At 36.0% G+C, this 17,787-nt stretch overlaps 1 protein-coding gene across 5 annotated transcripts in view; it reads right to left on the bottom strand.

Annotated features, from left to right (window-relative positions):
* Csrnp3 (cysteine and serine rich nuclear protein 3) overlaps positions 1 to 17,787 on the bottom strand; it is a 187,465-nt gene that overhangs the window by 11,821 nt on the left and 157,857 nt on the right. For all 5 annotated transcript variants that reach the window (XM_078017518.1, XM_078017517.1, XM_078017516.1 and 2 more), the window contains 2 exons: positions 15,336 to 15,595; positions 1,205 to 1,501 (listed from right to left, as the gene is read on the bottom strand). In XM_078017518.1, coding sequence (XP_077873644.1) covers positions 1,205 to 1,501; positions 15,336 to 15,595 — 557 coding nt within the window. The remainder of the gene's footprint in view (positions 1 to 1,204; positions 1,502 to 15,335; positions 15,596 to 17,787) is intronic.

Genomic DNA, 17,787 nt, shown 5'->3' with positions numbered 1-17,787 from the left:
ATGAAAAGCAGTAGCAAATGTCAGTGGCAGAATCTGTAGCCATTTTCTTATGAATCTCTTTTCTGTGGATCCATCCTAAGCTATATTCACTTAAGGGGAACTGTTCTATTTTACTTGCAGGAAGGACTCCCTTTATTGAAAAAGCTGTGTCTGCATAAAATAATAGCAAGTAACCATAGACCACCAATGATGTTAGAGATAAATGGGACCTGAAAATTATCTAGTTCAGAGGTTGTAAACCTTTTCTCCCACTTTTAATTAGTTTTAACCTTTAAGTTTTTAGAAGTGTAATCAACTAGGTGAGATTGGTAGGGGATATTTTCCAACACTTATATAAACTTAAATTTTAGGCTCTTCTTGGGAGTAAAATAGGCTTTTCACTGATGTATTCCCAAGTTGCAAAAAAAAAAAAAAATCTCTCTTTAGGTTCCCCCCTATATTCCTCTAACCAATTTGCAGCATAAGGACACTTGGACACTTTTTGTTGTTGTTGTTGTTTTGCTAAAGAAACCTTAACAGCTGGGAGTAACTGTAATAACTTTTCTTTCCCTACAAAGGGCAGGAGTTTAAATATTTTAGTCTTTCTTGGCCATATGGTCTCTGTGCTACTACTCGGTTCTGCAGCAGAAGCTTGAAATTAGTCATAAACAATAGGGTAAATAAACAAATAAAATGACAGTGTTCCAATAAAACTATGTTTATGTGGTTGGTTGGATTTGGTCTGTGAGTTGATAGTTGGCCAACCTAACACAGTCCAGCCCATTCATTTTAAAGATGAAGAAATAGCACAGAGAGTTAACCTGACTGGACACTTTCCTATAATCGACAAATAGCAAAAACAGTCTATTCATGTTTGCACTAGTCCACACCACCTTTAATCCATCATTCACTTCATACCCCATACATAGATCAGAAAACATTAACTCAAATATTAGGATGCCAATAGTTTCCAGAATGAGTTGGTGGAACCAATGAATCCAAGAGGAAAAATCTCTACCATCTGGGTTACCTTTATATTGTACTTCATATATATATATATACTTTGCAAATGTCCTGGAATTAACATTTCTCATTCCCTGAACTACACATCTTGCCTTTCCACAAATTTTCTTTTCCATGTGCAAAACATTATTTGCAACACTACTTCTTTACTGGGTGGTGTATAATGCTTTGTCTTTGGATGCCCCGACATCCACACCCTTACCTGACACTTAATGCCTGCCAAGCTGCAGGTACATGTTTCCGGATCACAGAACACTCTGCAGTCGCAGCCACAGTCCTCCCGTGACAGGCGGATGGCTCGCAGCTCGTGCTTTTCTTCCACATCAATCTTCTTCACTCCAGAGGCTCGCAGCAGTGCTCTTCGTTTTTTTGTTGGCAGGGGTTGTAGAAAGAAGTACTCGTCTACTTCTGTGTTGTCCAAATCAATATCATCATCGGAAATGTCATCCACTGTAAGAGTGCTAGCTTCCTCAGATTCTACTGTGCCATTCTTAGTCATCTAGAAACACAGGGAAGTACATAAGAGTTGGAGTTCAAGCGGGGTCCAAAGTCCCCACCTTAGCACTTGGGCAGAGCGAGCAATCACTAAGTGTGTGTGAGTTCAATCGTTCGCTTTTATTTTTCTCATTAGGAGAAGTCACAAAAAGGAAAACTGAGGCATGGAAATTGTGTACTTTTAAAAATGTGCTGGTTACAAAAGATGGACAATTGGAACTCTCAGTCTCCTATAGTCAGTAGTTACTGTTACATCCTGAACCAGAATGATAAGAAAAAGACCAGAGGTTCCAGATGCTGTCTCTAGATTCAGTTCAAAATGAGTAGCTCTGATGTTGGAGAAAGAATGTCCTGGTTCAGAAGTGAAAGCATCTTAGTGGAAGCCATCATGAACCAAGTCAGTAAATATCTTGTCCTTGAGGTAATCACTCTGACTTTGGGATTTCAGCAAAACCATGCACTCAGGAAATAAAGTTGTGCTGTGCTATGCTATTGGGATTATAAACATGATTACGCTACAGAACATTCCAAGGAATTGATATGAAGTGATCAGTCAGGTCAGTCTGCTCTCAGAGAATAGTGCTGGTGCATGCTTGTCAACTGACAACTAAAATGACAAACCACGTTCCCAAAGGAGTTTGCCCAAAGCCATACCTTCTGCCTAACAGCTCATGTGGACGGCCATGCCTCACATACCCAGGAGTTGTTCTGCTGCTATTTATATTTCTTTTCTAAATTAATCTCATCCATCAGTAAGCCCTGAATCAGTATTTCATTTCTGAGTATTACACCACAACATATTGTTTCCTTCATAAAAAAGGATTTAGAAAGAAAAGTTTTCTCTGAATATGATCAAGATATTTATTCTTAGGAGCAGTGCAAGAAAAAAAATGTAGAAAATCCATAAGAGATAAAGCATGGGATAACTAAATAAAGAAGCTATTTGGATTATTTAATTTTTAAATTTATTACTTTCTAAATTTCATTCATTGTAACTATTACCTTGCTTAGTAATCTTCACAGTTCATCCATTAAACAGTTAAAATACCCTGGTGACATTAGACACCATTCTCATCCTCAAAAGAAAATGTCCAATATTTAGACAAGAATATTTATTACTTTAAAAACCCCCCAAGATGGACAACTATGAATGTATTAAAGAACAAACAGAATATTGGACTTTGCCTTCAGGTGGAGAAATTTTCACCAAAGAATCACCAAAGTGCATATTCCAATATAATACAAAAGGTCCCTGAGATGTATTTGCAAAAACTACTAAATTACTTAAATCTATGATCTTACCAAGATGAGCATTCCCCTTTACCAGGCTATGTTCTTAGTATGATCTTCAGTTCATTTCTTCCGTTGGCATTGTGTATTGGTTAAACTATGACATCCATTACTAAGATGTTACTTGGATTGGTGGTGGTTATCACTTTTGTTAATTCTTACTAACAAGTTGCACATTTCTATGTGAAAGATCTAATTTTCTAAGAAATTCAAGTGTATAATTGCCTCACATGTCCAATCTTCTGTGACAGGCAAAGCTGCATGAACAAGTAGGGAGTGTTCCCTTTCCCATCTTGTCACTCTGTGGCAATAGATTTATTTTAATTAATTCTTGGCTTGCTTATGTGAACCTCAGCAAGCTTCTCAGTTCATGGCACATGTAGACACTCAGCACTTGGCTAGCAGGACTCATTTCAATCCTTCCTCCCCACTTCATCTCCGTGTTCTATAATATTTAGGCTTTCTTGTGCAATTGGTAATATTATAAAACCAATGAAATCTCCAACTTATAACAATGGGTTTGGATGTACAAAATAACAATAGTTGTTTTCAAACAACACATGAGATCTAAAAATCAAGAAAAAGTAAGAATTTTGTCAATATATAAAAACATATAAAAATGTAATGCAACATAAGCAATGAATTGGCATCTCAGAACTAAGAAACAAACAATGGTATCTCAAATTTAACTACAGATACAGTTTACTCCAAATATAAATGTCTTTAGAAATAAAATCTGCATCTCTTATTTACAAGTTCTAGAATTATTCACTTATTATAATTTTATTTTAAAATAAAGATTCAAGTAAGAATCTAAAAGTCCTTCACATATAGCTATATACTATTTTCACTCTTGTTCAATAACCTACAGGGATTTAAACCTAGATTTTTAAAATCTCATGTTAATGTTGATGTGCTCTGGCAAGGTTTTCTCCTCACCTCTTCAGCATCATTTCTAATGAAGACTGGGAATATTCTACCTCAGTCTGGTCAATTGACTTGTCTTCCTCTTCTTATGGTTCCTGGTTGGTGTTGCTTCTGAGACATTCCCTACTATGACCTTGCATAGACTGACTATGCCTGCTGGTTTCATTAAAATCCAGGACTAGACTATTGAGTTTAAATGCTCTTCAATATTGGAGTACTAAAATAGTATTTCCAAATGTATCTTCCCATATGGGAGCAAGAGGAAAAAAAGTCAAAGAGCTCCCTATTCTTGTCTACCAACTCACATTTGTTATTCTCTAAAGATCTGGTGTAAAGGAATCCAGGAAGTCTTCCAGGATTGACTCATCTACTCATGCCAGCTTTTTTATCCATGTCTATCGTCATGCATTAGAACATTCATGTTGTACAACATTTGTTCTCTCCTGACATGAATGCTACCTTTAATTTTTTTCCCATCTTAAAATAGAATTATTAAAATTTCAGATTTTAATTTATCAAAAGCAGCCTCCTTATTTTACCAATGAAGCTCACTCAGAGTCATTTTGATCTCTCCAGGACATACTTATAGGACATAATTCCCTGTTTTCTATTTTAATATGCTTCTCCCTACATGTCATAAATTATAAGTTTCTTATAATTTCTAATACAATGCTGGGAGTCTAACATGGAGTCAAACACAATGTATCTAAAAAGCTATTTCATTTATAAAATAACATACCCTGTAACCTGCATTTTCAAATACACGCCTACTTTTGAGGTAGAAATCTTCAATCTAGGACTTGGACCATTTCTCACTTTGTGTTCTTTCTCCAGAAATAAGGTTGCCTCCCAGTAGCTCAAAAAAAAATTTACTATTAAAAAATGTGGTTTAGGAACACTATCAAATAATTATGGTCTTTAAATTTGCTCTTGTCTTCATATATATGCATATGAAAGAGAGAAACTGAAGATAGAGATGAAAGAGGTGGCAGAAAAAGGTATGGCATATAATAATATTAATAACAGTTTTAATTTTGTGTGCCAGAAACTGTTCTAAACACTTAACCTGATTAGCTCGTATAGCAACACAAAAATTTTATGTGATATATACTATCATTATATCCACTTAATTGATGAGGAAATCAAGGTACAGGAATGCTAAACATGCCCAACATCACAAATAGATAGAGTATACATTAAAGTCATGATCTGAGATATTTGACTTTACAGCTTGTGCTCCCTAACAGCATTGAGGTGTGTGTATATATATATATATATATATATATATATATATATATATATATATATATATATATATATAATATTCTTTTATATAATTAATATTTATTGAGTAGTTAAATAGTAGTTAGTGATTATTTTGTATGAGCCACTAGGTATAGGTATATATGACAAAGACCTTAATCTCAACAGAATGGAATAATGAGTCAAGGAATCTGGCAATTTCAACCCTGCTTGAAAGGATTTCCTAGCTTAGGGTGAATACAGCATTTGAGGAGCACCTACAGGTAGGGCTGGCAGTGGAGTGAAAAGGGAAAACTTCCAGATGAAGCTTAAATCTGAAGGTGAATGGGCAGTCAGAAACGAACAGTGGAGACAGAAGGCCTCACTCCCCCAGCAACAAGGAGGCCTGCTCTGGGATAGAACATGATGGATTCTTTGACCTACAGAGCATACAGATGATTGGACTTTGGTGGAATCACCCTCCATAAAGAAAGAACTAGAGAGAAAGAAATAGCAATTCTTCAGAGTAGCTCCTGTTTATCTGACTTAGCCAATGAAAGGTGGTAAGTGATAACCTTACTCATGATTTGATCTAATGATCTTTATCTCATCTTATATTTTTCCTGTATGTGTATACATTTATCTATATTGTACTGTGAGGATCTTAAGAGGTATTTGTGTGTGTGTGTGTGTGTGTGTGTGTGTGTGTGTGTGTGTCTGTCCTTGATCCAATGACAACACTGAAGATGGCAATTGTTTCTTGGGCTACTGGGTAAAATTGGACTCCCTCCACATATTAAAATATAACTTGTTTTAGACAGAATCCTAACATCTTACTTTTGCAAAATTGTACCCACTGATAAGCATGAGAAAGTAATTTCTGAAAACACAGTTTTGCCCACGTATACACACCTGAGGAATAGGATGTATTACTGTAAGAATCAGTGGAATGACTCCAAGACTATCAAATAACCAATTCAATGCAAAATGGGTAACAATACTGAAAATGTAGATTGACTAAAATGCTAAAAAAAGAAACAAAGCAAAACACAAAAATAGATACAGTTCCTTTCATCAGTGAAGTTGTATATTTAGTAGTAAAGTCTCTAGTTTCTTAAAAAAAATATATGAGCACGTGTAAAAATGAGAGTGGATATAAGAATGTGCAAATGAATTCAGTTCCACAAACACTGATTACTCCCTATTGTAACAAAGATGATGATGCTGAGGAAGACCTGAGCCACCATATATTGAATACCAGGTGCTGAGTGTCATACTTTGTACAAATTATCTCACCTAATTTGTACAATGATCTTATGAATTTTTTTTTTGTACTTGGGAAAACTGGTGCATGGGGAAGGTTAATTTACCAAAGTCTATCTAAATTAGCTAACTCATGATGGTACTGAGCATCAAACTCAGGTTTATTCGACTTCAAAGCATGAGGCTGGTTGTCAAGATCAGTTTGGAGTAAAAAGTATTAAGAGTTATATAGCCATCTGTGAGCTGCATGTGTGAGCTATGTGCACTTGAGCATATGAGGGGACTGGTTTGACTTTGAGAGCTAATTAGGCTATGCCACGCAAGTGTGCCTCTCCTCTTGCTCTGCCTGTGATCCCACATAGCACCTGAGATGGGTATGACTTGCAAAGATGTCAATCAATCTGCTGACCACAAGACATCACCCAAGCAAGACTCCACCCTTTTGAAATCCTATCCCTTCTTCATTTGGGTGGAATATTCTATCGAATGTCTTCCCCAATAAATGGAAGGAGAGGGGGGGTTCGGGTGCACTTGCTCTGTAGCTCCTTTCAGCACTATCCAGCGTGGAGTTAACCCTTCAGGTCACTGATCAGTCCCTTCCTCGAAACTCATGTTCGTGTTTTTCATGGTTTCTTTGCCATTTTCTCAGTCTATTGCTGCAGCCAGCTCCTTTGAACCCAGATCATCTAGCCAGCCTGGCCAGCTGGTGACATTATAGTAAAAATAAATTGATGGAAGAAAAATAGCATTAAATTCCAGCCACACTCCAAAAGCTGATCTCAGTGCAATTGGTAGGAGATGAAGACCAGTGCACATTACCTTAGAATTCAGAAATAAAAGATATGATTCATTCATAGAGAACAAGAGCTCAGAAGAGGGGAAGACAGACTGAGCTGAAAAAAAATGGCACCTCTTCAGTCAGCGTTGGATATGGAGCATATGGAGTTGGCTCTTCTAATGGAGATGTTGTCAGGTGAAGCTGGTCAAAGCTGGCTGCATCAATGAAGCTCACTTCTATGCTATTCTTTTGATTTTCTTACCTGACTCATTGATCTTGGATTGCACTTAATTGCTATTGCTCATTCTCTAATTTTGCCATAATACATTAGTTGATTTCATGTGTCGTTCTCCTATCCATGCTATGAACATGTTGAGAACAGAGACAGTCTGTCTTGTCCACTAATGTCTCTCTGGCACCTTGATAATTGCCAGTCTCACAGTAATTGGTTAACAGATATTTTGGAATGAACGAATTTTCTTAACCACTACACTATACTGCCAAATACTGTACTAGGTATCAGGGTTTATAAACGCATGACTGTTCTACCATCTAAAGAACTTCTAGTTTACTCTGGAGGTCATGTAACAGATATGACCTAGTGTAGTAAGTGCAAAAAAATATATGGGCAGTTTATAGAAGTAGCAGGAGGAAGACAGAATAGGCAAATAAAAAAGAAGGCTTCGTACAAAGAGACAAAGCAGAATTACTTATTTTCTATTCTGATTCCATACTCTCTAACAAGGAAGAAAACATTCAAGCCAGAAATGGGAGAAGAGACATGTCAGGAAGGATTTAAAGCAAAAATCAGGTGGGGAGACAATGAAAGTGCACTCAGCTGTTTTATATAAGAATCCCCAGGCCCAGACAATTTATGCTTTAGAACAATGGAGAAGCTTGAAGTTATGATTGCTCAGTCTAACATCTGTGAAGACTCATGGGGAAAGGAATTAAATGATGATCAAAATGGGAATGAATTGTTTAAAAAAAAAGGCTAATTCTGGATAACAATATTCTAGAAAGAATTATTTAAACAGATGGTTTCAGTACATGGGATAGAGGAAAACAGTGAATACGAAACTGTTGTCTGGGTTCACTGCAGAGAAAATATCCTTTTTGTAAATGAACTTCATCTTTATGCAGAACCTTGACATATAAAAGATAAAAGTGGGATGAGGTGCACAGTGTCCTGGGCCTGCTGCCTTGTTCCCCGATTTCAGACCTCATGGATCACAGTTGGAAAATAAGTGCTTTGCTACTGAGAATTTCTTATTCTTATCTCTGAGACAAAAATCTAGTCCTGAGAATTTCTCACTTTAGACTTCTAACAAGATTGCTTTGCTCTTCTCATACAAAGAAGGAATGTAAACTAATTAATAAAACTATGTATGGATCCATGAATTTTTAGTTAGTTCAACAGTGAAAATATCTTTAAGATCAGTGATGCTCATCCTATTTTGTACCACTGTTGAAGTCAGGAATGAGGGTGTGGCAGCTCTACACTCTATCAGTATCAGTGGCCCATCCTGGCAATGTTTTCCAGTAAAGGTCATGGTGGTCCCTCTTAAGGTCACTACTTGGACAGCATATCCCAAACATGACCCCATCGTATGAACAGTTTTAAATCTATAACTTGGATGAGAACCTAAAAGGCAAGCTTATCACATAGGCAGATGATAGGATCACATTCGTTAAAGTTAAATTAAAAAAAAAAAACAAAAAACTATTGATTGCTCCCTACAGACCATGCCCAGCACTAAACATGGTTCTAGCCCTGTAGGTATTATAAAATTTCAATTTATATCATAATGCAAACTTGGTTTAAAAGCAGAGAGTTAGGTTTATTCATTGTTTTTGTTTGTTGTTTTATTTTTTGTTTGTTTGCTTTTTTATTTACTACCAGTGTAATACAAACAAACTGATCAAGCTACCAAATACTACTGTAACTTTAGTTATATCCATGGAAATAGCATCCACAATTTGGATTAATGTAACACATTTCTGGGCACTGGATAGATCCCATCCAGAGTACCAGATCAAGTACCTTATTATGAAGTAGACATTAATAAATACTAATGTATCCACAGGAGGAAAACCAACGCAACAAAAATGGAAAGGGCTGGGGTTCTGGTTCAGAGGTAGAGCACTCGCTTAGTATATGCGAGGCCCTGGGTTCAATCCTCAGCACCACATAAAAATAAATAAAATAAAATAAAATAATTGTGTCCAACTTCAAATTAAAACAAAAAAGTAAAAAAAAAAAAAAAGAAAAAGAAATTGAAAACCATGCCCTTAAGGGTTAATGGAAAGAACGAGGAATGTTTCATTCTACAGAAGAGAAACACATAAATCCCATAAACTATCTTCAAATATTTGCATGTGTATCAATACCACATTCAAACCCTTGGAATGTCGAATATAAAGAATTATTCCATGTACTTAGAAGGCAGAATTGGGGTCAAAAGAAGTGGTAAGATAGCAGCAGGTTGCTCAGTGTAAGGAAGAGTTTTCTAATGATTAAAGGCATGAATGAAACGTGCTACTTCAAAAGAGCAGTGTGCTCCGGGTCATCTAAGATGTGCAATTACCTGCTGAAAGTACAAGATATATATTTAATAAAAGGAATTCTTGGTAGTGTGGAATGAGCTGGACAGATGACCTAGTCTCTAAGGTCTCTGACAATCTAAGAAAAACATTTATGTTACTTTAATATTCAGTCAAATCTTACAGTATAATTTCATATTTCATTAACTGTTAATTGTAGGTGGCAAATTTGAATCAGTTTAATTATGTCTTTGAAAAGCCAGGAATATTTGCTTGTTTTGTTAACTTTTATTCTTTTCAACGTGAAGTGGGCACAGTGACATGCCTCTGTAGTTCTGGCTACTTGGGAGGCTAAGAAAGTAACATCAAACTCTTGAACCCAATAGTTTGAGGTCAGCTTGGGTCATGAAGAAAGACCCCCCATCTCAAACAAACAAAACAAAAACAAATTAATTCCAACAATATGAAGTCATAAGAACTCCTTGGAAAATACGTTATTGAAAAAAGTCACCAGAAAGGATAATATTAACATATAAGACAAAACAACTTGGAAAAAAAAAAAAACATAAGCTATAAATTCCTTATCCTTCCTTTTGGTTTAGACCAACAATTCCTCTTTCATTGGTGGATAATAAATCAGGATGAATCCAGTAGCCTGCTGCTAAATATTTAAAAATCTATACTTATAAAAATATTATAGTTTGTTGTGATTGACAAGTTTCATGGTTCACATACTCCCTTCATAGTCAATTTCAAACTTTTGTTGGGAAGAGATGTATATAAATCCACAGTAATGAGCCAATTCAGAGAGCTGGCTCCAACACACCACTGGATGTCCCTACATTTAAACCAGGAGAATCAATGCAATTGATTTTTCTAAACTAAAAAGTAAAACAACAACAACAAAAAAACTATGTTTTTTATACAGGAAGAATGTGATGATTTGATTACATATGTCTAATTGTACTTTTTCAAATAAAATGCCAGTGATGTGCTGAAAGAGCATATTCTTAAATGTATTTCATGTGTATCAGGCTGAATTCCACCCTACCAGTCTCCATCACTTTGGTTAGGTATATTTTTTTGTGTACTTTTCAGAACAGGTTGTACATTCAATAGTGCAAATACTTGAAACAGAAAAGTTTTCTGCTTGGTATTGAAGCAGGCCTCTACTTAGGAATTCATTCTGGAAGCTTTGACAATAAGTATGCTCTGAAGTGATTGCTACAGAGCCTAACAGAGAAATTATGTAGGGATAAATGGAGTTCTAAAATACCCTGACCCCAGACAAAGACATATCTAGGAAAGAATTACAGATTAGGTTCTTAAAATACACATCCCAAAGTGTTCAAACTATGGGTCTAAGACACCATTCAAGCATCTCTCACAAGCCCCTATTCCCTTTCATCTCCCAGCACACTGAAGATCTTTACCTGGAGGATTAATCATGGAGCTTTTGAAGAGATACAAAGGGAGGGCTGGAGGTGGAGTAGGAAATTACAATGCTGCATGGGTGAAGTACTTAAGAATAAAATAGTCATAGATTAAATTTGAGATAGGGGTTGAAGATTTACATAGGGATATTTTAAGAGTTTAGTCATTAAAGTAGGAGTTAAAGTCTGGTTTTATTCATTTATTTTTATTTCGGAAAGGGAGACAGCAACCATACATTATTCAAGAAATATATGGCTGAGAAATTGGAAAAAAAAATAAAGGACAATGCTGAGAAGTGATTGGATGTGGTAACAGGAGTGGGGTTAGATCCTTAATCTCAGAAAGAAAAAGAAGAAAAACCTGGGTTGCAAAATCTTTGCGAAATAGAGTCAAGTCCAAGCTGTGGAAGCTAAATTAAATTTCCTAGAATAAGACTGTAGAATCCAGTAAGACAGAACCCAGAGGCGATCAGAATGCCAAGTCTCCTACTTACAAATGGCTGCCTAATGTATTTTACAGATACATGAGAAATGGAAGTAAAAGCTAATTTAATTGTTCAACAATGTGGTGCAGATGATGAAATCTAAGCACTTAATTTGGAAAAGAGTATAGAATTAAGATGACTGCATTGATTACTGTGAAGTGTATGACATGTGTGAATGGGCTTGACAGAGAAAGAAAACTGTGCTCTGTAATTTAGAAATCCACAGCTACTTATTTCTTCTAGGAACATGCATTTTATTCATTCAGCTTTTTCCCCCACAGTTGTTTATAGACAATGTTTAAAACATCAACACCACGAATAAAAAAAGACACACTTGAGCATCTTCCCATAAATTGTATTTGTTCTACAAAAATAATTGTATATATCATTTTTCTCTATTTATACACCTTATAACTTAGGAGGCTGATTTGCTAAATAAGAACCAATTTTATAATCAAAATCTACATGTTTATTCTTATTTTGTTCCCAAAATATTTATTGTGAGGTAAGTCTTCAAGTGTGTATTATATATTTTTTTAGTTGTTTATTTATGTGGTGCTGAGGATTGAACCCAGAGACTCATACATGTGAGACAAGCGCTCTATCACTGAGCCATAGTTCTAGCCCTTGTATTTTTCTTTTTAGTCCTTTCTCTCTATTAAAGCATCATTGGGAAAAGAGTCATTGAATAAATAATTCCCCTAATTGGAACTCAGCAAAGATTTCCTAGAAAAACAGGAAGAAACGGTAGAAGAGAAATCTGTCTTTATTTTTTAAGATTGTTGGTTCTTAAATTTAAGTGGCAGGAAAGCTACCCAGTTCCAATTCCAGTGAGTGTCCCTTGGCATTTTGCCTGGGCTCCTTAATGAGGAACTGGGAATGTTTGACTTGTCAAATGCTACCTCCCCTCTGCCCTAACTCAACAGACAGTAACTCCCAAAGGACTATCTCAGGCAAAAATGCAAGGGAGCAAAGTTTGGCTCTCACAATCCTTTAGTTCCCCTTTGGACCCCTCTTCTGTACTACTGATCTTCTGTTGCCCAACTCAAAATAACGGAATCAATGTAGACACATTTGTTTTCTTACTTATCCCAGAGGAATTCATACTTCAAAACAAATGTCATTTCCAATGAGAGTGAAATTTTTAGATTCCTAATGTTTTGGATAACTAATTTTAGATTTTGTACAATTAGACCTAGACAAGTATAGTCAATGATATTTTTTAAATCATAAAAGTTAATATGCTAGAAGAATTTCAATTAAAATATACAAGTTTTTCTCGATTAATTCATCTCAGATTTTTGAGACAACTGGTCTACATTGCTGTGATATTTTAACTTCATGTACCATGTGTTTCTGAATATTTCAAATGCATTGAGGCTAAGCTCAGTCACTTCAGAATCCTGTTATCCTTCAGCTTGGTATTCATTTGGAAATAGCAATGAAAGCCAAATGTGTTTTGTTTACATCTTTGCCAAAGAGAAAAACTGCATGTTTCCCCTTATTAATAAAAAACTGACATATGACATCCACTCAGATGGCTGCCTCTCCAACTTCCAACACTAAGCACTATTTTAAAAATAAATCAATACTACAGTGTTCTTTTTGTTTCTTATTTTCTTCTTTAGCTTCTTTAAAAAAAGGCATGGGAGTATATGTGTATAATTATATCAGCACCTGATATATCACTGCCTGGTATGGAGGAAGGCTGCTGTAGGTTTGTGCCTTTCCCTCATGTCCATCACACGTACCACGAGCACTTAAGAAGTTCACCACAGTAAATATTTTGGTTCTCAGATAACATTATATTCTCTCTAAAAACCCCAGAAAAAGATACCCCCCCACACACAAGTACACAGATATTTTCCCCCAATGCCTATAGGAGATAATCAATTAATTTAAGAATAGGAAAAAATAAGATAACACAATCAGTTTTCTAAGTGAACCAGTTACTTAATATCTTTTGTTTTTCTTTTTCCTCAGTTGCAAACATATTTCAATAACTTATCTATTCTACTGGATCTCTGTGAGGATCAAATTAAACATTGTTTGTAAAATGCCTGGTAAATAAAATTCATTAGTGATTGTCAACCTTTACTATTTTTCTACCAAAAAATTGAATTTGAAGAAAGACTTCACTCATTGTGTGTGGGGGGGTAGAGTTGGTTTGTAATCGGTTACAAAGGTAGAGAATGGATTTCAGAAACAAACTTGGTAACTATTACTAAATTACTACATGACAAGCTATCATAAATCACAAAATAATGGTGTATTGCTACTGGAAAAAACTGAGGGATTTTCATTGAAATATGCCAAAAATACTGGCAAAGGAAATGTAAGTCACTCTCTGGGCTAAATTGTGCCCAGTTTAAGTGATTGCCTTGTAATGCAATTGGGAACAAGACCCATGCATAACTTGCAAAATATATACAATAACATGTTTCAAAACACATATCACACCTCTGCTGGTTGATTTCATAAAAAAATTTAGATAACACAGGTGGCTTATGGTACTTCAGGCATTTAATGCATACCCTTTTTTAAGTGTGTTGGATTATCTGAAAATATTTCCTTTCTCACTAGATAACGATGGTAGAATATTCCTATGTATTGATAGGGTGATGGACCCACACAAACATAAAGAGCTCTGAGTTGACAGAAGACATTTTCTCAATTTCTGTACTTCTCTCCACTTAATCTCTAACTCAACATCAAGAATCTCTACTTAGGTGCCTTCCCAACACCTCTTGAAAACTCAAAAACCTCTCAAACTCAGTATGTCCAAGAGAGCTCTCATTATCCACCCCTCCCACTATCTGTGCATCTTCCTCTGTTGCTTGTCATTTCCTGTCACAGCAAACAATACTATTACCTATGCCGCCCATTCCATTTTGCAACCCAGAAACGTAATTGTCATTCCTGACTATCCCTCTCTTCCTTCCAAATTCAGCCCATCATTAAGCACCATTGATTTTACTAATTTTCTCCTCTTCCCTTTCTCTTTGTCTCTCTTGCTTCAGACTAACCTAACTGGCCATCACCTGTCTTCTACACTATGGGATGCCTTCTACCTGGCCTAATTGCCTAGGTTCCCTCTTGTCCCAACATGGCCTTCCCTACTCCCAAACTGTTCTCACACATTACAAGAACTGGATTGCATTATTTTAGCACCTCAACCCTGATTTTAAAACTATTGACTTTTGATGTCATTAAGACGATGAGGAAAAATTACCTTACTATGTTTTTACAAAGCCTAAGCCCTTCTCCTTCATGCTGATTGACCGTTCTCACCTCTGCTCCAGTCAAATAAACCTTGTGGGCTCACTGATCCCTCCCAGCACAAGGCATCTCTGGCTTTCCTAAAGCCTGAAACTCCTGCCAATTCTCCTTGCCTGGTTACCTCTTCAGATTTTCATTTCACTTCCTCAAGGAAGCATTTCTTGACTGCTTGTGCCACATGAATTTCCTGTTTTACATTTTCACAGTGCTTTACAACTTTCCTTTATAGCACTGAATGAAAAAACAAATCAAGATTTTATTTTGTTTGACACCTTGATTAATATTTTTCTTTCCTATTAATCCGTAAGTTCCTGTAGAGAGGAGACTACATCTATTTTTGGTTACCCATTAGCCCACCAGCACAGGCTATATGAGCAAGCAATGTTCAGTAGTAAATATTTGTAAAATAAATGAAAAAATGATGTCAGGTACGTTTCCCATGAAAGACTATATTGTTTTGCTTAAAAAAAAAAAAAAAAAAGACTCAGCAGGCAGTCAGTCATGTAAAATGCAGTTCCAGCTATGACTGTTTAAAAAGTTGACTCAAATTATTATAAGGATGTGGAGTTTTGCAGAAAGTGAGTTTATAGTTCTTACCTTTAGTTTTAAAGAGTTCAGCTTCTCCTCCCTGAGGTGCTCCCTCAGCATCTCCCTGTGCAGCCTCTCCTGCTCCCTGGCAAACTCGCCAAGGGTGTACTGGCGCACGCTGTTGTGGCGGCTGGACATCCCCAGGGTGCTGCCCCCTTGGCTGGGCACGCTTGTGAAGCCTTGCCTCCGGGTGAAGTAGTACACGGTGACACAACTAAAATGCACATTCTTGGTCCTCAGCCGCTTCTCCCTTTTGAGAATGGAGGAAGCTGGAAGGAAAAGAAAAAAATCCAATCAACACCAAGGGTAGCGGTCCTCAGATGAGGTTAAGAAAATACCCCTTGGTCTTGAGTCTATGTTTGCTCAACACTTCTGGGCCCTTAAAGATTCTAAAACTCTTGTATCCCAGAGTTGAAGAAAAGACCTTTTAATTTCCTTTCATATACTTTTTTATAGCTATGGCAGGGTAGACTTTTAAGTGTTTCTATAAGGGCAATCCAAGCAAACTTTCAAACTTGCCTATATATTTGTGGATTAGTGGCCGAACTTAATTTCTCATTTCCCCTAATTCCTTGCAATTTGGTTTTATGATTTTTACACAAGTTGTATTGTATAATAATAAGGATAGACATAATACAAACTTCCATACCTTTAATTTCATTTCCAGAAAATGATGTTCGGCATTAAAAAAAATTTGGCTAATTACCAAAATATAATTACATGAGAGGAATAAGTTTTAATGTTCGACAGCATAGTACAGTGATTATTGTTGACAACAACAATATATTTTCTACAGAACTAGCAGAAAGAAGTTGGAAATTTCCCAAGGCAAGGAAATGATAAATGCTTAAGGAGATAAAAATGTTAATTACCATAATATGAAAATTCACACATTGTATGCATGTATTGAAAACTCACACTGCATCCCATAAATATGATCAATCATTATGTGTAAATAAAGATATAGTGCTTGCAATACTTAAAAAAAAGAAAATTCTAAAAATCAATAAAAATTCACAAAATGACTCACTGTTACTACTTAGATATACTAATAACCTAAACTAACAAAACTTTCATTTCACAAAATAACATCCCATTAAACAGCATTATAGAAAACGGGATTTTAATCCAAGAACTGAGAAAATTGCAAATGCCACAAGATATTTCAGAACTCTTATATTTTTTTATCTTTTATTCTTTAAATAACAAAAATTACATCTATTTATGGTGTGCAACAATGGTGTTCTGATATATGTGCACATTTTAGAATGGCTAAATCAAGCTAATGAACATATCCATTAACTTCCATACTTTTTTTTTGTGTGGTAAGAATCAGAACCTTTATCATTAGTCACAAGAATAGCAAAATACACAGAATATACAGAGCATCAATGAGAGTTGAGATACACAGTACAGTTGAAAAACAGTCATATTATCCACATAACCTTTGGAATTGGAAAACATGGTAGACATTAACGGGGCCACTACTTTTATTTTATAGTGAAATAACCCAGGCTAGGGCCTTTGAATGACTTCTTTTTATAATTTGTTTCAGAATTAAACTCCAAAGTTCCAAATCTGGTGCCATATTATCAGAGACTTTCCCATATTTAATTAAGAATAAAATCATGCTATAATGGGCTGATTCTCCCTCCCTCCTCCCTCCCATATGTTCAAGTCCTAAGCCCCAGTACCTCCCGATGTAATCTCCTTAGGAAACAGGCCTTTAAGGTGAAACTGAGTTAAAATGGGGTCATTTGGGTAAACACTCAGCCAATATGACTGGTGGCCTTATAAAAAGGTAAAATATGGACACAGTTGTGGAGAGAGGGAAGATGTTATGAAGGGACACAGAAAGAATGTCATTAGGAGAGGGACACAGAGCTGCCATAAGACAAGGAGTGTCTGCAGCTACCAGAAGCTAGAATATGAAAAGGAAAGCCCTTCCCTTTCAGGTTTCAGAGAGAGCATGACCACCCTACTAATATGATCATTTTGGTTTTCCAGCCTCCAGAATTGTGAGAAAAGACTTTTCTTTATTTTAAGCCACTCAGTTTGTGGTACAGTTTTAATGGCAGCCTCAGGAAACTAATACCCGTGCTCAAGCAGAAAAACAGAAAGAAGCCAGGAACTGAGAAGCAATTCCTGGATGCCAAAGTAATTAATACATTAACATTTATGGAGTACTTCTCATGTGTTTTACCATGCAAAGACTTTACATGAATTGTTTCACTTTATCCTTACAACTCTTTGAGTTGATATTTTTTATGGTTGCATTTTTAGGACATTAAATCACTAAAAGTTGAATAACATGGCCAAGGTTATTTAGTGGTGAATTTGGGATTCGCTAGCCCAGAGCCCAGGCATAGGTCACAGGTACCAAGTCACTGTGAGATTTGAAGCCACCCTACTGTTGATTAGTAGATGGATACCTGGCTGCATATCGCCTCTGGTAGATAGT

The sequence above is a fragment of the Ictidomys tridecemlineatus genome, chromosome 7, assembly GCF_052094955.1.
Source record: "Ictidomys tridecemlineatus isolate mIctTri1 chromosome 7, mIctTri1.hap1, whole genome shotgun sequence".
NCBI lineage: Eukaryota > Metazoa > Chordata > Mammalia > Rodentia > Sciuridae > Ictidomys > Ictidomys tridecemlineatus.
The sequence above is the reverse complement of the archived record's forward strand: the minus strand, read 5'-3'. Positions and strand labels throughout refer to the sequence as shown.